Source organism: Solenopsis invicta, chromosome 1, assembly GCF_016802725.1.
Source record: "Solenopsis invicta isolate M01_SB chromosome 1, UNIL_Sinv_3.0, whole genome shotgun sequence".
Classification (NCBI taxonomy): domain Eukaryota; kingdom Metazoa; phylum Arthropoda; class Insecta; order Hymenoptera; family Formicidae; genus Solenopsis; species Solenopsis invicta.
The window spans coordinates 12,683,340-12,708,059 of record NC_052664.1 but is presented as its reverse complement, the minus strand read 5'-3'; the positions used below and the strand labels follow the sequence as shown (position 1 = coordinate 12,708,059).

Here is a 24,720-nt window from a genome sequence, read left to right as displayed (position 1 = left end):
TAAGACATATATGCGCCAACTATAATAAATATATGCCTATAATAAATAAATCTTCTCATTCTTAAGCTTGTACAATTTAAAAATTTTTAATTTCATAGTTTTTAATTACTATAACTATGTTTTACTAGCAAGTATTTACATTTTCCGACATGAAAAACTTTTATTTTTATTTATAAATAATTTTAAACTATAAAACATGTTTTAAATTTGAAGTAGTAACTTTTAAACATTAAAAATAAAAAGAAAGGCATATTTTTGAAAATATTTTGTTATGTAATGTATTTAATTAATGATTTTACGTGTACGCTCGCGTCAATTTGACTTCCACGCGTGTGCTTACGGGTTAATAGATGGTCTTGTCTACCCTAATGCATCTCAAATTCTGAAAATCACAGCCGCTTCTCCTTTTTTCTTGCCAACTCGGTGTTAAGCGAGAATTTCGTGACGAGCTTCAGTGCAGCCTAGCAAAAAATCGAAACGATCCCAGGAACAGCGCGATTGTCGTTGGCATGGGCGTTTTCGCCGATCGGCATTTTCTTTTTTCTTCACATCCATCCGTCGATCGTCGTTTCGCTTCTCTTCCTCCTCCTCCCTCCCTGTCTTTCTCCTCTTCATCCGCGACCATTATCTCGGACCGATAATGACGTCCATTATTTTTTGTTACTGCAGCGTGCACAGGGTAATGGCGGGTCGAGGGAGTATAGAGGGTGTTCGTTAGCGCCTCCGAGAATCATACAATGTCGTTATGCGATTACGACATTCGCCTCTGTACGACATTCGCCTCTGCGAAGTGGAAGCGCTTCCGGTTCTTCGCGCCCGCACCAAACGGTCGATGACTCCGTTTTTTTGAGCCAACAATTGCGTTCGACGTCGTAGAAAGACAGCGAGGGAAAGAATGAGAGAAAAAGTACGAGATAGACCGTTTAATTGGCGACAAATTATACACGCTCGGCCCGTCATAACTTTTGTATTTTCTCTCCAAGGCGCGACCAAATGCGACGGAGAGATATAAAGAGCAGGGGCGGTAAAGTTAATTATTCAGTTTACGACTTTTTCGCGTTTCTGCACATCTCACGTGTCTTCGTTCCAAGTGCTTAGTACGTTTTACGATTCAATTGTCCTCCTCTGAATTACCGAATAATCAAGTCATTGTAATTACATTTCTGGATTCATGCGCGTAATAAGATTTCTGATTTCGTTTTTTAATTGATTAAATTTGTGCAGAATACCATTTACGGTCATGTGAAGTGTATGCATGGCAACACAAAGTACTCATTTTCAACTGAATCATTTAGTCAGCTTTTGGATTATCGGGTTTTCTTTCAGATGCAGATTTTGCAGTCGTGACAATTCTGCAATTATAATCCAGTTCCTTAGCGACAACTGATGGACGTTTACAATTACAGTTGACTATAACTTTTTGATTTTCAATACGAAACATTTTTTAAATTAAGCTCCAACCTTAAAATTCAGTTGAAGCAGAGTTAAATATTCACATATTTCTTTACCGGTGAATGTTTGATGTCAGTCGATAGTAGAAATCGATTTCTTAACATGAAAATGCACGATGAGTGCAACGATTGAAAAACCATCTGACTGAAATTATTAGTGTCATTTAAGGTGGAAATATGAGTCAAGTCTTCTATCGTTTGCGTGTTATCGTCGTTCTTACTCTCTTTCATCTTCAATGCATCAAACGAAAAGAAAAGACAGAGAAACGGCCTAGTGACTTCGTCACTTTACAACGGTGATTTATTTTTGGCCACCTGCTGGACATCCGCCAATACTTAAGTCCGTGCCGCTTGTATCGGAGCCACAAAGTCATATTATTTCAATTGAAATATATCGATTGCATACAGTAAACGTCCGATTTAATAGCCCGGTAATCGCGCTTCATTAAATCGCATATCCGATGAAATCCATGTGTCAATAAATCAAAAACTGACGATTAAATTGCCGCTGTTTATTAACTAAAATTGGATGGTAATTTATGCTTAATATTCGCTGTTAATAATACGTGGGAAATATTTTTCGTTATCCAAAGCACTTGTAACTGTTAACTGCAGGAAATGCAGTAAACTCAATTTTTATGTTATTTAAACATCGTGACTTTTCTGGTATAATTTCCATTGCCAAAATTTAACGATTTCTAGACATAAAACAATATTTAGCAAAGAAAATTTTTTTAACTGACACTTACTCCTATTATCACAAATGCATAAAAAGAAAATTACACCATGTCTTGTGTTTTATTATAATCTTCATTTTTTATTCATATTAATTTATTACAAGTATTTATTATGATTATGTATATTTGGTTAAAAGCAAATAAAATACATTTATTTATAAAAATTTTTATTTTATAGCCTCATAATAAATATATATTTTATAAAGCGATTTTATTAGAATTTTGATATATAAATTAGTTCTGAAAGTATAATCTCCATTTTCTTTATCGAATCAGATAAGTAAAAATGAAACTTTATTTCATTATTTATTTGTACATATGATTCTCGCGATTGATAATACAGTAAATAATTCTTTCATCTCTCACACACAGAATTCGTCGTTTCATCGCAATGATAAATGATAAAAGAGATTATTTTGAGCTATTTCTAACTGCATGTAAAAGTAAATGCTTAAAATAAATTCTTGATAAAAAATTTATGGAGATCGAGGTGACTATTCAATTATACCTTTTTCATTTATTTTTCGTCACTTGATTCAATGAATCTACGTTAGATCATCCAATTTAATATCTCGTTCTGCGAAATAATATACAATACAGCGATATCGATATTCGAAGATTGCCTCGCCAAAAGTGGCAGGTGTCGCGAAATAAGCGAAGTCATCGCAATGCTCGCGCAAAGGCTGCATCGATTATCGTTATTTTACGGAAAGTGTCACGGCGTGACTCATCGCGTTATCGCGACAATACAGCTGTGCACGCATCATGCATATATCTGCATATGTGCGATCGAGCGAATGGACTGTATTATTAACGTGAATTATCGAGTGTGTCATAGCGGTTTATCGAATTTTCCTCTAGCTTCCTCTTTGTCCATCTCTCAGCCGGCTCTTTCAAAGCAAACATAGTCGCTGCATTTCGAATTTCAGTAGACATTCAGTAGACATTCCATCGATATTGATCGTTAATGTCCAGCCAACTGACTTCACGGTTATCCTGAATATTTTAGTACCCTCCACGGGTACGAGACTGGACGGCGTCGAATAAGGAAGGAAGGCTACTTTCGTTTCCACCGACCTGGATGTCTTTTTCATTTTTCCATCCTGATCTCGATAGCTCCTGCCAGCTCATTTTTTATTTAGAAAGTTCTTCTTAAAGGCAAAAGCCACTTTCAATGTATATCTATAGAAATTAATTGAACGTATACTATTTAATCGGCCAAATATTTTACGACATACTTTATGTTAATATTGGAAAATTTTCTAATTGTCGATTATGTAAATTAAAGAATTATATTCATATATTCAACATTTTTACATTAACACATCGCATTTGAAAGATTTAGTATTTGTGGCATTTTTCCAATAGCTTCTTCAATGCATTATATTCTTAAGGAAGAATTTTTCCGAATTTCATTGATAATTTAATTTTACGTCGACGTTTCCTCCAGTAATGACTTTATCTAAATTGAATAAAATCCCGAACGCGAATTAGTTTAACGCTAGAAATACGTTAAAATGATTAAATAAAAATGGCATTTATTCAAATGTAACGGACGTATTTATAAAAGACTATTTCCTTGCACATGTCTACGTGAAAACTGCAATATTTCGCATTATTGTACATTATTCTAATTGCAAATTCGTATTATATGACGTTATGCAGATCGTGCAAAAAAATGACTGACGCGATCGATTGCGAAGAATTTTCTGTTCGCCAATTTCGCGCATTCGATCGATCGCGCTGAAGCGTATAATGGTTTCATTTTCCATTTGTATCTCGCCTACTAACGTTCCAATATCTCTCGTCCCGCCACGCTTTAATAATATTACGCATTGTTGCGAGCGCGGTATGCATGCTTGTAAATTCGCCACGGTTTTCCGCCAATTTCGCGGCTACGAGCCAGACGCGCTCCTCCCCCTTCTTTGCCGCAAAATCGCCACGGGATACTCCGCTATTTCAATTACAGACGTGAATATCTTTTTTCACCGTGCGACGTTGATGATTTACACGCACGAAATCTTTTTTTTTTTTTGACATCTTTTGGCGATATATAAAGCAGATTCTGTTTCGATTTCATGGAGAGAATTAAAAATGACGAGAATTTTTACAACGGATAATAGAACATATTTTTATGGAACGCGATATGTGATATCCGAACTATTTTGAGGACGACGCGATATTTGAACACGATTTTGAGCGCGATGCAATAGATAGATAATTTCAGTTGGAAATTGTAAACCATTGCACTTCAAACTATTGCAATACTAGAAATCGATCTGCGCGAATCGTGCGTGTGGAACGACAGGACCTCTCGTTGGTTCCTATGCAAAGTAAATCTGCCGTTGGGCACCAAATAAAGGTAGCGTTGAAACGCATTGGTGCACTCGGCAAAGCGGCGCCGCGGCGGGAGGGTTGCAAAAGGGCGACTAAAGGAACCAACGGTGGTGAGAGGAGAAAGAGAATGAGGGAGCAAGAGAAAGAGAGGGGAAAAGGTTTCGGGCTCTCGAGTCATTTCTCCGAGCCAACACAGACCTCTCAACTCGACGCCACTCGTGGAAACGAAATCTGATACGAGAAAAGCTAAACTCCTTCAAATGCACAAGCCGTTCTCTATTCGCCCCCCCCCCGTCTACCTTCTCCCGCTGTTTCCCTCTTCCGTCTCCTTACCTCCTTTTCGGAGTTTGCAACCTCCTGATCGTCCTCCTCGTTTTCCGCCGCCCTCTTTCGACTCTTGCTCCTTTCAGCTACCCACTTATACTCAGTCAACCCTTTTCATTGCAAAAACGTCGTTCTGCAATTCAGCTTTCCTCTTCGTCTTCCTTCTTGTCCTTTCTATTTTCTTTCTCTTTCTCTCTTTCTACTTTCCTTCTTTTTTTATGCGTCGTTCAAGGATGTTCCATTGCCTTGTTAGCGCTTTTTCTTTTTTCTCCCTTCCTCTACATCAGAGAAACCTCCTGCTCCCGGTTTCTTTTCTATCACTCTATTTCCGATTGAGCATTGCCCGTCGTGCACTTTCTCGAAGAGCAACTGCTCGACTTCCGGCTATTTAATCCCCTTAATTAACAGCCGGCGTAAGAGTCTCTTCGAGATTCGGCCTCTTTCATGGCACGTGATCTTCTTTGGAAGCGACAAAGATCAAGTGGAGCTCGTCGCTTTTTACTTTTGTGAATAGATCGGTAAGGAGTATTTTGATGTACAAAGCGAGTAAACTGAACAAATAATGTCAAATAGATAATAAAAAAACTATTGTTTTCAATATTATTTCTTGAGCACCTCTTACATTATAAGTGTTTTTTTCTTTTCTTTTTTGTTATTTTGAAGTCTAAATTTAATGCTGGAACTATGGCTTTTTTGTACTTTACAATTAGAACTTAGAATATTGTGTATTTAGAAGGAAATGTCTGTGGCAGTTTGATGTAATCACTATAATTACACAGTTGAAAAATTTGTGCTAAATTTAACATATCGCATGTCCCAAATGGTTCACTCATTTCTTTTTAAATTTAACACAAAATAAATATGTTAGAAAATAATATAAATATTATGTAAAAAATTAACAAAAAAAATATAACACTTTGACACAGCTTGGAAACAAAATATGAAAACATTTCTTCGGTAAAATTAATATTTATGATATGTTGACACGTACATTTTATTCATTTATCTTGGACTTTGTTTTAAAGCTACATTACTTTTATGGTAGTTGTTTATTCGCTCATAAATTATGCTATTTTAATACTAAGAATTGTTAATATCAATTTAACACAAAATATTCAAATAACATGGTCATATTATGTTAAATTAACACTTGAATATGTTAAAAATTTAACACAAAAGTTTTAACAAAGTTCGATTTTAATATAACTTCAAAATGTTTTCTACTGTGTAGTTTTTCAAAAAATGAAAAAAAATTTACAAAAAGAATATGTTAAAAAGGCGTCATGACATATAATGTCGAAAATAGTATACTGTTTCTTAGTGATTTTAATGTTTAGTAATACAACTATCGTATATTTGTAATAATGTCAAATAGGTAATAAAAAAATTCTCATTTTGAGCATTATTCTTCGAGAACCTCTTACATTATAAGCATTTTTTTTGTTGTTTTTTTATTATTCCCAGGTTTAAATTTAACGCTGGAATTGTGTTCTTTATGTCCTTTACAATTAGAACTTAGAACATTACGTACTTGGAAAGAAATATCTGTTAGGTGAAAGTTTTACGTAAGCACTGTTTAGTTTCTTAAAAAATGGAAAAAAAATTTACAAAATTATAAAAACATTATGACATTTATATACAAAAATGATATATACTAACAGTTTCTTAGAGATTTTAATGTTATGATAATGCAATTACTGTATATTTATAATTATTGTATTGTAACCATAATGCTGTAAAAAATGTGCTGTTTTTATATATAATAAATAAAAAAAATACGAGCTTAGCTTATGCTTTCGCTCCACGTGTACGAATTTATACAAATCTCAGTCATTTTTTTTATTATTATCCTTCTTATGGAAGATTAAATTTTACTTTAACTTTTCTGGACTATTTATCGCGCTAATACTCATAAAACTATATGTACATAGGCTGTGTGAAGTGTATGTGCCCATAATGTATTGAGCTCGGGTACGGGTTCATTAAACCTGACTAAACCTAAATGACTGCGCGGATCAGTCATCCTTACAGAAGAAAAGATGCCAAGAAACGATGCCAAGATGATGCTGCCGCCGCACGATGCGTAAGAAAAGCTTGTTGTTTCGCTTTGCTCGATGGGTCAATAAAGCTTTTTCTTGAATATATTTTACAATATGTGTAGCGTGATTTCAAATTATTTGCAAGTTTATATGTGCAAACGAATGGATAGTGTGTAAAATATAATTTGGAAATCCAGATACGTATTTATGGTCTTACGGCAGCTGTAATTTCTAAATCGTAGTATTTATTATTCTTGTAATTAAAAAATGTTTATTATTAAAGTAATATTTAGTAAAAAAATTATTCTCATGGCAGATTTAAATGAATTGCATGAAAATGCTCTTAGATAGAATTATACAATTTATATAAATGCACAATTAAAGGAACAACTGCTGTGTATTGTTAAAATCAATGTTGCCAGTAGAAAGATTTTCCTAGATTTAATCTAATGAAACATCATACGTAATTGATGCAATTTATTGAGGTTTAACCACATTTAACATATATCGAGCATTATTAACGATCCACACGCGGCTTTGCAGGGATCGTCGTACATTCAACACGTCCTTTCGCTCTTTCGATCGATAATAATTATTCTCGTAAATTCAGGCATAAGCACGCATGTATGAGAGTTACAGGCTAGAAGCGGGGTTAGGAAGGGCGGAATTGCCAGGCCTGCTCGGTTAAATGCTCATAATGACGTCTCGTAATTGCATCGAAAGTTTCCAGGGAAACTGTAATTATCGTACGGGCTCACTTCCAACGATATCTTCGGCCCCCGGTCGCCTGTAATCGACGGGACGCCAAACCTGAAGAAAGGAAAGCTGCTTTTCTGATAGAATATTTTTCCAAGCGGGCGAGGATGACGTTATCTCGAATCGAAAAAAAGATTCAGAGCTTCATAATGGAGTCCCAGTCTCGGATATTCGAAAGAGAGACGGAAAAGCTTAAAAATGCGTCATTTGAAATTTTCTCTAATTTCTGCTTCGGTAAAATCAATTAGCGCTGACGAGAAAATTGTTCAAATTTCCTCATTTATATACACTATATTCTTTTTGTAGTTTCATTAAAAAATACCATTTTTAATCCCAAACTTTGGTAAACTCCAGCACTCATAGCTGCAGCTGATAATGTGCACAAATTTTCCACTTCTAATAACTTTTGCAGTATTATTAATTCTTAACAACATTTTAATGATAAATGACCATTTGGGTGTAAACGTACGATCTTACATTAATTTCTTAGATTTTTGCAGTTTCATTTAGTTATTTTTATAATGCATAAAACTGATGAAAGTTAAAAATAGATAATTATAGGTGTGCTTTTTTCGTCAATAATATAATTTTACTATTTTTTTTATCTATAATCAAGATCCGTAGTCATAATATTCCACGATTTTCAATAAGTTTGCAACTTAGAAACAATCAAATTATTTATTTCCGCGATTAAGAAAAGTCAACTGTTCGAAAGACGCAACTCCAGTAGTATAAATAAATGTTGTTTGCGACGTACCGTCCGCTTATATCGATGATTACTCGAAGATTCATCGAGCCGCCACATTGATTTGAATAATTTATTCGAACGATCGACCGTATTAATATTCATTATTCGGTCAATCATCGGCACTCAGATAATTATCTGCGTAAACGTTCATTATTCGGCTAAGCGGATGCTGGCGATTGATTCGGTACTCGGCATACGTTGAAGCTATCTAAACATTTCTATCGACAACAGTGATGATACATGCAGCAACAACCATGATTTGTGATCAGAGGTGACTAAACTTGCGCTTGGTTTGAAAGATAATCATCGCAAAGCCATCGCGCATGTCCATAATACATCGTCTCATAATTATACGTTTTGTAATATTCATTCGTATCGCAAAATAATTGTTGCAGTTTTTCGTAATAAATTTATACTTGAAATTAAATTTATTGCACAAAGTTTTAATAGTTAAAAAGTTTGTTGTCAATTTTGTTATGTTAATCTTGTTTTTTTTTTTAATTTTTTAGTAACTCACGGCGTATATATTTATCGTAATCGAACATCATGTTAATTAATAGTCATTTACTTACCCCGCTGAAGGTTTTAACGTTGTGAAGGGCGTTCTGCGCTGCCAAAGCCGCTTTTCTGGTGTAAAAGGTTACAAAGCAACATCCTGTAACAGAAAATTGATGATTTTGGTTAATTGGGTATTTGAGGAAAATATTAAATACTAATTAATCCTCTTATTAGTTAAACTTTTCTTCAGAGATTTATTATTAAGACTATAATCTAAAAAGTGATAATAAAATGATGATATTAAATGCATACTATTTCATTTCTTGACTTGAGAGAGAGAGAAAGAGAGAGGCAGAGCCGTTTTGATCGTAATTTGAAATTCAAATCACCTCACATAAATTTAGCGAATCATCTTACGCAAGTTGGAATTGACATAGCATCTCTCCAAAACTGAAACGTTCTTTTACGCTATTTCGAATATTTGTTTCTATCCAAAATTGATACATTATTATTATTATACGTACATATCTTTTTTCGCTCATATTTATTTAAAAACATAGTTTAGACGAATGTAATCAATTTCTTTTCTTTAAACATTTCTTATATCTGATACTATTATCATCTTACAATAAATAATAAATAATATATAAACATGTCTGTCAATGATACAATAAAAAAAACGTTAGTTACAATATCTACGCATTAAAAACCTATCAAAATTTTTGCACTCACCTAACATATATGAAAAGATAAAATTTATTGACAGATTAATTTTTGTGAAATCTTCCACATAAAAACATTTCATAATTAAAATGACATAATTTTGTACAATGTGCCGCAGAAAAAAAGAGATGACAAAGTTATCAAAACCGCAACGACACTTTCTGGCAGTAAGTGAATGAAAAGTTCCGCACTTGGGGTCATCACACTCAATGTGGCTACCAACAAGAAACTATGATAGACACGAATGGTTGCGGAGTTCGTGCAACCGGTGACAGGTTCGATATGGAAGAGACGATCGAAGGGGAAAGAGTGAAGTCGACTCTCGGGGACCTCATCAAGGGTCTTCCGTATCCCTCGGTTGTCGAGGCTGGACACCATCCAAGCTTCAACTGGTCGATAGTTCCGAGACTGGTCGATAGTTCCGAGTTACCAAAAGTTCGATACGCCGTTCTATCGTCAACGATCCCCGCCTCTTTCTCAACTAGCACTGTATGCTTAACTCCCATCCTTCTTTAGTATCTCTAACATCCCAGATGAATCATTAGCTTATCCATAGACAAAATAAGGATGACCGAATTCTCTGTCGAATAGAGAGAGAAAGTAAAAGATGCTATAACTAGAAAGACGTATAACATATAAATAATGTATAAATATATAACCAAATTCTTTATAAAATTAATAGAGAAATCAAGAATTTCTGAAGATATAAGAATATTATAAAAAAACAAAAAAATGTAGTAAAAATCTCTGATTTTTTGTTCTGGATTTTTAATATTAATATGTAGATGCTTACTAAAAAAAACAATGCTTGCTAATAAATACAGTAATATTTAAAAATCAAGATTGCAAGTTGTCTAGAAGGATACAAAATTACTGAGAAATTTAATTATTCAATCATGTGCAATTCTATAATCGTTATACTGTTACTTTTCAGTATTCATTCTATCATGCGAGCTCAGAGATGTAAGTCGGTAAATGCGAAATTCAGAATAATAAATATAGAATAAAATTAGAAATGACAATTAAAAGTAGCGCGACGTGCTCGTATAAATATGCTGCAAAAAAAAAAATGATTTATCCACAGCTTTACTTTCGTGTGTATTTCTTGTGTAACAGTTAAGATTTATTTTAAAAATTATAAAATTCTTTAAATAAAAAAATAAGTATTATTTATTATAAGTAACATATTATTAAATGTTTACTTTCACGTTTATTATTAACAAATTTTGTTTAGAAATCAAGCTTAATTTTTAACAACATTTCTTATTTTGCTCGGAGTACGTGCGATCAATTTTGAATAAAAACAAAAAAGTAAAATTTCGGAAATTATGATAATACATGTATAGCAAGTGTACGGTTAACTGAGTATATTAAGCTACCGGAATTTCAGATTCAAACCTTTATCGATGGGTTTTTAAAAATTTTAAACAGTGCATAACTGTAATTAATAAAATTAGATTTATACAAAACGATGAAAACGAATTAAGGACATATGCACGGAAAAACATATTAAATTAAAAAAAAAAGAAATTGGAACAATACAAAAAATTCTTTTCCCGTTAAAACATTGCAATAAAATCATTACTGGTTTTTATCATGATTATACAATACTGGTCCGATATTAAACTAAAAAGTAATGTTAGCAGTCGATTTCTGTATTCGTTGCTGTAGAATTCTTAATAGTTATTGCAAAATCTATATTAATTTTGAATACTAAATAAACATTTACTGTTGTAATATGTAGTGTATATAAATTACTGTGAGAAAATTAAAAGTTCATGTTTTCCAACTCTCAATATAGAAAACACCAACTCCGTTATGAAACAGAACTTATGGAACAAACCCTATAAAATCAAGATCTTCTTGCTTTATTTAATTTTGATTTTAAAGATATGCAAAAATACAAAGTTGTCAAATTAAAAATGCAATCAATAATAGAGAAATCTACAATAAAGTCTAGCAATATTTAATAAAATTTATAACAAAGTCTATAAAAAAAATTAAAAATAAGATTAAAATTGAATGAAATTATGAATAAATTTAAAAATCAAAGATGCAAAAGTAAACGCCTGCGAAGGATTCTAAAACCGAAAAAGTATCTCGAATTTTCTTAATAATTGTCACATTGCACGCGAGACAATTTCATTAATTGTGCTAAGTGCGATTGGATTTTCCCAAAACATTGAAACGTACCTAAGACTTTTGTGTAAAACAATAAGTAAATAGCATTAAGGATAATTAAGGTATCGCAAAGTTAATAGCATCGCAAGTTAATAACGGTCAGGTTCAATTAACAGGTTTCCTATTTACGGTGGATACGAAATTATGATAAACCTGCAACGTGGCACTGAGCACAGAGGGTGTAATTATAATGCGATCGCGGTAATAGTTTCGGTAACAAGCCTTCCAATTACTCGAGGAAATCCCGATATTCCGCAATGTTTTGTTTGGTAACGTGATATTCAATATCGCATTGAATAACGCATGGTACCGCGATGAATGCATAATTGCGAATCGTGCAACCCGATACATAGCAGAATGGTCTGGAATGTTAGAGCCAACGTATTAAGTTTGCCTAATCAAAAAAGGAGTTTTGCTTCAGGCACAGTTACATATAATATTTCATTTTAAACCCTACGTAACTCGAGATTATACAGAAGAAATCTCTGCCAGAAGGGAAAATATTATAATTGACAGTGGAATAATTTTACAAAGAAACTCAAGAAAGATAAGAATAAACAAAAGCAATCCAAATTCATAAATTAATTTTTATGTATTTATTTCTTAAATTAATCAATTCATTAGATATGTATGGCAATTATTTACAAAAAATTAAGAATTAATTTTTAATTTACTTAAAATTTCTTTGAAATTTACTTAATTTAAAATTTGAAAACCAAGATTGTTTTATTCCGAATAAAATAAAGTTTCTCGCGTGCATGCCATAGCGAGGGAAGTGACATTCTTAACGTGTTGCCAGCAAGTTTCCGTAAATTACGGCATGAAGACGCAGCCGGGAGCCGGGAAATTATGTTCCGGCGAGTAAGTAATCTTAAGGCATCATCGCTCCATAGACCTTTAAATCACCGCCTGCAAACTGCCCCCCATGCGTCCCTTCGCCGTCCATCGACCGGGCTGCTGTAATGCCCGTGTCTACAAATGACCTCGTTCGTCAAGGTGCTAACGTCAATCCACGTCTGCCTCCACATTATCACTTATTTGCGAGTTATTTCGTGCCTTCTCTCAATCGATTTTGAGAATGTATGTAGGAGATATTTTTTTTATTATTAAAATTATTTATTGATCGTTGAGAAGCGTGAACATAAAACAAATAGACGCGGACTTCAACCTATTTAAACTTTGTTCATATTCATACTTCTTTATAATTATTATCATTCTCTATATATAATAATATTTAATAATATTATTTTATAATAATATTTAATAATCTTTTTAATTAGTAGATTAAAGTTACAGTTTTTAATTGTTTTAGAATTTTTACTTTAGCTTGAATTGATTGTTGAATGTCAATTATGCTGAATAAGACAAGACTAATGTTGTCAATACATAACAAATAAGTAAAATAAAATTATAACAATGTGCAAGATAAAAAATAAAACAATTTCAATAACCTGCCAGAGCAACGTACGCAGTGAGATATAATGTAATTGTCGTGATTGCTCCACATGCGTCGTACGCGAATTGAGATTAATAATTAATAAGTAAATTATTAAGCTGCACGGTAGTGCGTTCGGGTATTCCCAAGTGCACTCGCAACATAATCCAAATGGCAATAGTTTCCACGACTGTCGAGTCGCAAACCAGTGTAATTTCCTGAATTAGTTTAAACGGCATGTTTTATTCAGAATAACAACTTTGTCGAGTCATTTTACAGAACAAGACTTCCCCGAAGCAAGTAACGTTGTTAAATCGAGACATTACTTTAATATCTCGGAATCATACATAATAAATAATAATAAAAAGATATTCGCAACGTACCTTTATCAGATATTACTATGATAAGTACGTAGCGATTGTTATGTCGAAGCGACTAGTTAATTATATATCGACATCTTTAAAAATTAATAATAAAATTATCCGCTATAGTTGCAGAAAACTTGCTTATAAAACTAAAATCAAAGAGAAAATTAAAGACCTCGAATAATTGGGTCACTTTCAAATGCGATACCAAATATGCAATATGAAATATGCGATATGAATAGTTGCACGTTTAATGTCAACCATGTATATGCGAATCGAAGAGAATTATTCATAGCGTTGAACAAAATGATCATTGTTAGCAGGTTTAATGCTAATACCAACACGATACACATTGTAAGCCAATACGCCGAATTATTAACCAATTTATACGTTAATTCTCCGTCGTTCCCTTCCTACAATATCGAGGATAACTCGGAATAGTGGCGTCCAAGTCACGCTGAAGCGGAAGATTAGCTTGAGTTTTATACTGAAGCGGCTGGAGAAAATTCCCTCAAAACGGCAATACGACACCGCAAGGAGGAGCATAACTTAAAGTTCTTCTAGTTTGCACAAAGGAACGAATCGTCAGCATTATGAAGGAGGAATGAATTTAATTTGCGCCTCAAATTACGCCGTCTGCAAAAATCACGGTGAGCGCAAACGAACGAACGAACTAACGGGGATACCTACCATTAGGAATTCCCAATTTACGCCGTAATTATCGCTAATTGGACTCCGGATTATATTCGCGCGACACTCGTCGCGTGAAACGCTCGAGTCGTTCGAGACGCGAATTATGCATGCCCCATACGTATTTCTGAAAGCTACGGAAGGGCATTGCCGAAGGGCGATGCCGAAAGGCTGCACGGGACATGAAGGAACATGATAAAAGAATCAATATTTTATATTCAACGTAATTGTTCGTTGCTAATGTTGGAAGTTAGAAACAGAATAATTTCGATTAAATTAATTAAATCTCTTGGTCGAAATTTTGAACAAAAATTTCCTCGGCAAAAGAACGAGAGCACAAATATATATATTTTTTTTGAACTGTGAGCAAGAAAGAAGGCATGAGATGTACCACACGGTCGATTGATCGGTACCGGAAACCTGCGCTATCTGTCCCACGAGCGCGCGGCTAATACCTTGATGCCAATGCGTGATTAGTGTCCGCGGGGAAATCTACGGCGGACATGTTTGAGAGCTAATGCTCGTTTCTGCCTCAGAATCTCCCGTGTGCTTTTCCGCGCCCGATACGAATGCAACTAATTTCGACACGAATCAATATCACTTCTCGAAAATTGCCGGTGGTCGTCGTAAGTAGAGATAGCTTTCCAATTAAAGCACAATTCCTGACTTTTTATTGATAGTATCGGCTGTTATCGAAACTTTCTATGCCTCAATCCCGGAACGAACTTGATCTCTTTGTAAAAATGCGGAATATAAAATCTGGTAATATTGATTGATAATATCTACCATTTTTTCTCGAAATGAGATACTTCGAGGTAAGAACGCCAGACGAAGAGCCGAATCAGTAGATTACGACGCCGTATTTTGCCGTGTTTGTTAGTCGATCATGGTAGCGGGGATAAATCAGAATAGCTGCCGCTTCAGATTTCCTTCAGATAGATGAAAATGCTCAAATTACGGCGAATAATTTTACGGTATTTTTGAAGATGTAAAAAATTCCACATTATAAAAAAAATCATCATTGTGGTTGAATAAAGCTTTTTTCTGTACTTCTATTTAAATGAATTTTCTGTTAGAGAAACGTGCAAAAGCTTTTTAGTTGAATTTACTGTGTAACACAAACTGTTTTTTTAAAGCTAAATTGAGTCTATTTGAAAAATTAACTACAGAAAAAGGATGATAACATTTTTGCTAAAAATAGGTTTTTTAAAATGATTAAACGTATGTTTTAAAATATAAAGTATGCAAGATAAAAGAGCAGAGCAATTTCTCTTTCTCTCTCTTTTTCCTTTTTCTTCTCAAATGTTTTTTGTACATACAATAATTATAAAATGTAAAACCAATTTTTTGAATTAATAATGTTTAAAAATATTATTATTATTATGTTTATATGGTATTTTAATACTAATTTTATAATTCTAATTTGTTTTACCGAATCTTTGAATCATTTAAAAATAAAATTAATACAAAATCAATATGCAATCTTAATGAATCATTTCTAGTTTAATTACTCTTTAATTAGTTCTAATTAGAGAAAATATTCGGATAGTATAAGATAAATCCAAATATAACAAAAAATAAATGTAGAGAATTAATTTCTAATAGTGGAATTTGCTTTGAGTACAACTTTCCTACCATGGTTACACGGTAGAAATAAGTTTCATCGATAGAATGTACGGTTTATAATACGCAAAGTATTTCGGCACACATACCTGTGCTCAAAAATAAAGACGAAGTCATGTTGTCCAAGAGAATATTCGCATTCGCGTTATGCGCGGAATTTATCCGTGCTCCGAGATAACATACAAAGAGTTTTAAATATTTTTGCTCGTGCATTTATGTATTACACAATTTTATAACACATCAAGTTGAATAAAGTTATGGAATTGGGTCACGGATTTGTCAAAGCGGAATACGGAGTAAAGTGGCTTATTGTGACAAAAAGGGCTGCAGCGATTTATTCAAGATCCAATTGAAAAAGTTCAATTGCCAGTGTTAAATGACAAACCATTACATTACAAACATTTAAAAGGAGGTGTAGTACTTTAGTAAAAAACGTTTTAAGAAAGCATTATGACTTTCAAGAGGCTTTCAAACAAGAACTTGTTAAGTTGTTCAACATTTACGTAACATCGAATTTATAATAATAAAGAATTATGTCAGTGTAATTTCTCAAAGATATATGGTAAATTAGTGAATTCTATTTAAATATCCTCAGAAAAATGTTCATAATGATATGCGCTGATTTATAACGTCAATTTTATAAATTTATTTGACATTAAAAAAATATCTTTTGATTGTAGATTGTAATGGGAATTTTACGCTCCAAGACTATAGCTATCCAAAGACGTTGCTGTCTGAAACTCACCTGAGATTCAGCCTGGCTACTAGCATGCGTAAATCGGGTTTAACGAAGGAAGATAAGACTGAGTTATACCCACGGTTATCTCACGGTCATATCATACAGAATGCTTGACCTTTGATACCAAGTGGGCGTCGCTGTGAGGTGCAAACAGCATCAGCGATACCGATTCTCTGTCGAACTCAGGTGTGTGGGTGTGCGCGAGCCTCACCCCAAGCCGCAATGCTACCTTTGACCGATCAAGCAACGTAAATTCTATGATTAGACAGAGAACAAAGCCAAGTCTCTAAGGAACTCGGCTCGATCACAATCAACTGCAGCTGCGTCGAAACGATCGAACTCGGATCGAGAGAAGGATCCCTTTGCGATACGAACCTTTCGATTCGAAATACCTCTCCCATGCACTCTCCTACGAGAGATATTCTCAGATTTGATTTGGGCGAAGATCAAACGGAGATGTTACTTCCAAGATGTTTCTCATGGTGGTCAACATTTATAGAGAATAGATAAGATAACTGTCCTGTGGCCCAGTACTGAATAATCTTTGATATTTTGATAAGTCAATTTGTATACGGAATATATCGTAAGTAGATCGTTATCTTCCATTGTGTGAGTTATTTCAATTTGGTTTAATTATTGTTTATCTGTATATACTATTAATTATAAATAAATTCTATTGTAACATGCAACTGCAATAATAAATAATATTTAATGACTAATGTAAATCACAAACATGTTTATAATTATAAATTCGTCTTTACTTATTGTATAATGATTGAAATCAATGACAATTGAAATCAATAACGATTCAAGTAAGAAGTAACGTCGAGTTGATTTACGGTCGTCTTCATTTGTCAAAGACTACTCGTAAAACTCGGGAAGAATAAAACATGCGATTCAGTGCCATCACTCACGCATTGATTTCGCATTCGATAAAAGTTCTTCGTCTACTGCACATTGGTTTCCGGATTTCCGGCGCCGGGGAGATAGTTTGCCAAGATCAGCATCGATTTGCGATAGTCTTTAAGGATCGAAGATGGATCGAGACTACGATAAAATCTAGTCCTTGTATTGTCGGTCATGATAGCTATCTGACCGAGAGGAACGTCTTGGTACCGGAAATGGCGCAACCGAGAACTACATAAGAAGACGACGTGGTGGACAGAGCGGACGTCACCGTGATAAACCTGTGACCTGCGATTTGTCAGTAATCCCAGAGATGTAATCGTGAGCAATGAAACCAAGCTGCAACTTGAACAAGAATATTTTCGAAGGATACGAATTTTACACGATCTTAAGTGGATACGAATATTTCTACGAGTAAAGTAGAGAATAATCACGAGAAGATATAAAACGAACATGAAATAATTATTCAATAACTAACTCAGCTCGTGAGAATTAACATTAAAAGCATTCCGAGCAAAAAGTACATTTTTATATCTAATATTTGAAATATAATCTCACAAATAATTTTAGCTAACGTGAATTATTTATTCATATGGACGCATATTTAAAAATCGTACATGTATACATTTTTTTAAGTTTAAAGCAGTATTTTATTATTATTATTTAAGTTAAATGTATTATAAAAGCTTCCGTTTTTTAAGCTAATTTCTAAAATTATTAATGCTTTGTTTTAACAGACTTTTATAGCATAGTGTAGCACATATATTTTTGTAGTAATCACACATCTTTAAATATATTGTTATTTTTTTTTAATTAGCTGCAAATAAGAAGTGCATACAAGTTTGTTACACTCTTTTAAATGAATGAAGATTTGCAATGTATGTCAAATTACATCTTGCCTCGTTAGCAGTGTGCCAGTTGCGCACTGATGGTGCAAAATCGGGCGAATTGAGGCAATCAGGTGCGTCACGTGGGATTTTGCAGAATCGTACGTGTGGAGGACACAACTCCCGCGAGACTTTTTGTGTATCCGGTTTGCTCGAGAAACGCGCGGCTCTTTTTGCCTCGAGATTACATACGCGCCGCAATGTGTAGGAATGTGTGTGTGTGTGTGTGTTGTAAGTAGATGTATATGCATATAAGGTGTTCTGAAGTTTCTCTTTCATACACATAGCGTGAAATAATAGCAATCTAGAATTATGATACGCATCCAGCGGGTGCAATTTAATTCACAAGCTCAATGGTTTGCAAAAATAAAAGTATAAAATAAAAAAAAAAGTTTGATTGTAACGAAAATTAATTGCAAATGGTACTTTTAATAACCTTCTCATGTTATAAAAATTGTCCCAACGTAGGGTTTTAAATTTGATATTAGAAATTGTAAAGTTATTATATTATACAATGAGTTGTGATTTATTTTTTGTAACATTTAAAATTTTGTTTTATCAATATTAACAAAATTATGTTTATTACATTATATTAATAAAGATTTTTGCAAAGATTACGCCGCTTACATCCATCTGAAAGTAGTATGCACATATTTGATAAAATATAAACATTTGCTTTATGATATTTACGTGTACTTTTGGTAACTACATGCATATTTCACACGCATGCATTGCATGCATATTTGCACGTTTAATTACAAATTCTTTTAATACAAAATATCGATAAAAGAGGAAAGTCTGCAGCTACTATCTGCGGTGCCTCATCAGAAACATCCGCTACCATGGTAACTAATTTAAAAGCACCATATAGGTGGCCGTATGTAAATTCTAGGTTTCCCAATACGCATTTGTTGGCTGGATAGTATCGCGATATACTTTTATCTGTTCGTCATTGATATTCCAGCCACGTAAAAGATGGCTTCCTCCCGCGGGATAATATCCCTCGCAAGAATCCGCTTGCGGCGCTCCTGCTCCAGCCGCTTTCCACTCTGTTTCCTTACACGGTGGCCTGCTCCTGTCTACTCGTGCGCTTCGCCGTGCACGAATAGCAGGGCCAGCCTATAGCCGATAAGATTCCTATTTGTCGCTGGAGTTATTGCGATAAAACCGCCCCGATCATTTTGCCGTTCGAGCAATAAGTTTGCAATTGCCCGGAATCGATAACGCTTTTGATGTAGCCGATCTCGCACAATCAAGTATCGACTCGATAAGCCTCCGTACGATCGTTTCCGCGGACGGTCGTTCTACAAACCACGTTTGGGACAAAGCAGGACAAAGTACGGGGCAGCGAGTGCTGAGAAATGGCCGGGGACGGCGCGGACATTTGAGAGTTTAATTTAGCGGCTAGCTCAGGATCCAGGAAATATAGCGGTCACAATTTTTCCCTGGCCTTTATCGGGATTTTTATTGCCGTTTGCAATATGTACCCTTGTACACCCTTATTGGTATCAACCTAAATCCCTTGAACTTCCATAGGGGACGGAATGTACATTGATTTTTCATATTACCTCAATAAGGACAGTAATTGAAATTGATGTTGCAATTGATTATATATTTATCACCATTATCTTCTATTCTTTTCTTCTCGGTTTTTTAATAATATTAATGTTTCCGAAAACGCGAGCTACTGTGTCGAAGCACATTCAAGATTCTAATTTAATATTATAACATAATTGATTCAACTAATTCAAAAATTATGAAAGATAGATGAATCCAGATTCTAAAATAATTAATAGACCATGTTCTTAAAACGCAGAACCTAAAATGGTATATAAAAAAAAGAATATTGTAATATTCAAAGAATTGATTTGAAAATAATGTTTAGTGTTATCACGGTAGAGTAATTCAATCGCACGACCAAGATTCGAGCGTTGCAACTGGCATAATGATTTTTAGAAAGGGAGAGAGTATATTCCACACAATACAGATATACTGGACTGATCCCAGAAAATCCCGTTGTGTTTCCTCTAATATACGCGCGCATTTCGATTTCTCGACTACTGGGAAAATTAATGGCGGTGTTCCCCGCAACCAGTGTAGCGAAGCGAATAATCCAAATTGCTAGCAGCCAGTTAGTTAGTCGGCGCTTCCACTAATCTTGACGATATTAATTCGTACGCGCGTGCGGGCACGCGTACATGCCGTCCTTGTTGTGGCCTGCTACAAGGATCCTACGAGCGAGTAGTGCGAGTAAGCGTTAAGGTGGACGGTTGGCGGGACCGTGTGATGATCAAGTGTACGGCATAATAAACGGATCTGTCGACGTCAACGCCAGAAGGGGCCAGGAAGCAGGTGTCCCGTTCGTCCTGCGAGGACGCAGCGGGTGGTGTTAAGATGTCCAGAATAATTGCACGTTAATCGTGTCTAAATATTTCGTTAGAGAATCAAAATAAGAACAAAATATCAGATAAAAAATAAGTAATATGCAAATTTCTTTTACAAATAATGTTCAATAAAAATAGAATGTCAAAAGAAATTAATTTAATAAGAATTTTGTTAAAAAATCAATTTATTAAAAAAAAATTAGGCAATATGTAATAGTTCTCTAATTATGTTATATAGAGATTTTTTAAATATTTTAATCTATTAAAAATTAAATATAAAAATTAAATCATTTTTTTGTGACATATTCAAAATTTTATTTATAATCCCATTTTTAAATTATTACATTAAAAAGTGTACAAAGTTATTTTTTAATGTAATCTTAGAATAAAACAAGATTCCTTATATACTCGTATAATAAAATTTTGTAACAAAACTGGGTCACAATTAGATTCCTGAAATATAATTCTACTATTTTAATATAGTATATATGGTACAGACATCAGTTATCAATTAACAAAGAGAATGAGGTCAATAATATATATAAATCTGTTAAAAATGTAATACTTTTTTTTATAATTTAAATATTGTAGCGTAATAAATAAAATTATAATTAAATGGGTTAATCAAATACGCATAACGGGAAAAATGTCATAATGAAAAAATCTATTTGTAGGTATCTTTTTGTTTGCTTGAAATACAAAAATGTGGTTTAGTGTGGTTTGGAACACTGCAAATAATATAAATGCGTATTATGTTCTAGTTATTATTATGCCTGCCGTAAGAGGTAACGTATGAACTATTTATGGTATAATAAACGAATCAGTCTCCGTCAACGCCGCGCGAGAGAGCCGAGAAACAGGTGTCCTGTCTACGATGTCACGCGTGAATAAATGATGCAGTTCGTCCATCCTCGCAACTAAATTTCGTAATATTTTCTTGATGCTACATTTAAAAAAAACAACGTTATTTATAAAATCAATAGACTAGTTTTAAAAACAGTGTCATCATATCATGTTGCATCATATCATGTTGAAGAAAATATTATATTGTACTTATATTTGATGTAAGATACAAGGAAATTATAAGGAACAAAAGATTTAAAAATTAACTGTGCTGAATAATAAAAAATTTATTATCTTATTACTACACGTGATTATATCATCATTAAAATTGAAATCAACGTACAAAAATTTAATTTTTTTTAGATATCTTATTCTCATAATTTTAAAAATACTCAATCTTAAAAAAAATTTTTAATACGAGAAAAGAGTGCATAACACGTAGCTTTTTAAAAGTATAATTATTTTTATTATGCTGGTATATCAACATATCGAAATTCGAGCATTTTATCTTGAAAGTTGAGATTGTGACATGCGTTGAAACGAACTCTTTGTAGTACGTTAATAAAGTTTATATCATTTTTTTTTACAGCATATTCAAAATTTTCTTCTCGTAATAATCGATTTATTTCTGCGATGTTATTACCGAATCTTTAATGGTCAATTGTACATTCAATAAATGTTTGAATCATACGGTCCTATGGTTGTTTATATATTCCACATTGTATGTTATGATTAGATACATTTGAATCACGTATCTGTATAGACACGCACTCTGAGCAATAATTATCACTTAGAGATTGCATGGACAGAGACAAAGCTTAGATACATGTTGGATGTCTCGGCGCAGACATTTGTTATCCCACCTGTCACTTGACTCACATCGCGACTCCTATCTGGCTCGTCTATCACCGGGATAGATATCTCGATTATGCTCCCTGAATGCAGCTCGTGCATGCGGGTAGGTTTATGAGGCAAGTGCGTACGTGTGGATTTCGGTCACGCCGTACGAGAGATCAATGGATCTATTCTATTCCGAATCCGTCTCTGCGCGCGAAGGGTATGACTCTTGGAAAAGTATATAACTCATACTCAACTTTCAGAAAATTGGGTTCTTGTGCAAACCCGGCATGGTCTTGTAGTTAATAAAGATGTTTCATAGAATTAAAAAAAAAATGTATGGTTGCTCTTTCTTAGAAAAAAAAGTTTAAAAAGAATATTTTATCCCTCTGTGGCTATTCTTCTACGCGGTACTCTCGTGGCTTCCCGTTAACCGATTCTGCGGAACAAAATGCCACTAGTGGCTTCTCTCTAAACGATCTTTTAAGACAAAACGCTATTATAGTGACTCTTTATTTTTGTACTTTGGCCTTCTTCCGATATTCCCTGTCAGTAATCAAAATCTATAATACACGTATCGCGTGCTATAGACTTTCAGCACTAACAGTAAATATCAGAACATAGCCCTTGATCTTTCGTTATCAGGCAGTCCTTAATTGTTTTGATCTACACTCGTTTCATCGAAAGAACGTTAGCGTTTTTTTAGTTGCATTCTGTTCTGTGCCGAGCTGTTCATATTGCCGAGCAGCATGTATTGCTCCGGGAAAGTAGAGATGCTGAGGAACGTTCGTAAGTAGATATTATGATCATTTGTGAAGAAGAGAATTGGATATTAATAATATTGTTTTATATTAACAATTATTTGTTAATTTCTCTTCTTCTTAACACTTTTACATATTTTTTTATTACTTTTTATTTTAGAACAACAGTTTCAAATCTATAAGTTTTCTTCCGCGGTTGATATCCCCTCCCCCCAACTATTATCTTAATTTAAAATAAAATAATATTACATATAACTATGATAATAAAGTAGTTGAGCCGACATTAAATAAGATCCACTTTTAAATTAACTACTTAAAAACGCGCTTAATGTCTGTAATGTATGATTAAAAGATGCGTTATAGAAAGTAGGTAAAAAAAGGCAGGGAAATTAAAATTGGCAGTAACACGTTCATTTAGTGCAACAAAACTTTGTGACAAAATGGCTAAATAAGCCGTTTTTTATAAAAATTCGCTGTAAAGTTTATTAAGTATATATTTGTGGGATTTGGAATAGGAATAATTGTGTCTATTTGAATTCGGACGTTAGACCTGCTACGGCCCTGAATTTAGGTATGTAAGGAGCGATCATAACAGAAAATAGTTAAGACGCAGAGTCGTTAACCGAACTTTGAACAAACGAATCGATCGAGCAAGCAATAAGCAAAATAAAAATAAGATCTTTTCCCGTGGACGATGTGACGAGTGAGCGAATGTCGAATCTGCTGACGCTTTGTAAATATGTGAGCTAAAATACATTCGAATTGAGATTATAAAGAGTGTTTCTGTTCAAAGTCCTACATGTTATTTTATGGTTTACTATTCTCTGCAAATTAATTTGATATGCTTTTAAAAATTGTTATATGTCCGTAATTACATTTAATTACTTACACTCGCTTTCGTAGGTGTACGTATCGAGAATAAAAATTAACAAAACTAGCTTCTAGGGCAGCATCATTTTCCATATATTCTCTTTTCGCTATGTTCTCATTCTCGAAACGATAATTGTACGGTTGGAATTTAACGCGAGAAAAAGAGGTGGTGACTCGGTATCCGAGTGCGCAATTGGTCAGCATCGGGAGAGGTTAGCTAGACGACGGATAAGCACCAATTATTAGAGTTACCAGGACGTGTATCGTTCGTTATCCGATTAAGGTAGCTGAAAAGAAATCCGATAGGAATCCGATGAGGCTCGTCGGTCGGAGGTAAAGCCATTACCGCTGCACGGCATCGGGAAACGTACGAGCGTGGCTACTGCAAGAATGTTTCAGTATTGGTACAGTAAAGTGCAATAATAGCGTTCAGTAGGAGCATTTTTAACATCCTGTCGAGTTTTTCCTTCAATGTCCAACATTGTGATATACGTATGTTCCAGAAATTTAATACGCCTCTAATCATATTTACCTCCAAACAAACTCGAGCGGAAGAAAGTAATTCATTTTGACCGCATGGTCGAAG

The 24,720-nt window shown here is 34.0% G+C and overlaps 1 protein-coding gene across 24 annotated transcripts in view; it reads right to left on the bottom strand.

Annotated features, from left to right (window-relative positions):
- The window catches only part of LOC105193379 (CUGBP Elav-like family member 2), a 688,840-nt gene that overhangs the window by 111,705 nt on the left and 552,415 nt on the right, over positions 1-24,720 (bottom strand). For all 24 annotated transcript variants that reach the window (XR_005574991.1, XR_005574990.1, XM_039450395.1 and 21 more), the window contains one exon: positions 8,965-9,047. Coding sequence is in view for 22 of the 24 variants with exons in the window: in XM_039450395.1 (XP_039306329.1) it covers positions 8,965-9,047 (83 nt within the window). In the remaining 2 variants the exon portion in view is untranslated. The remainder of the gene's footprint in view (positions 1-8,964; positions 9,048-24,720) is intronic.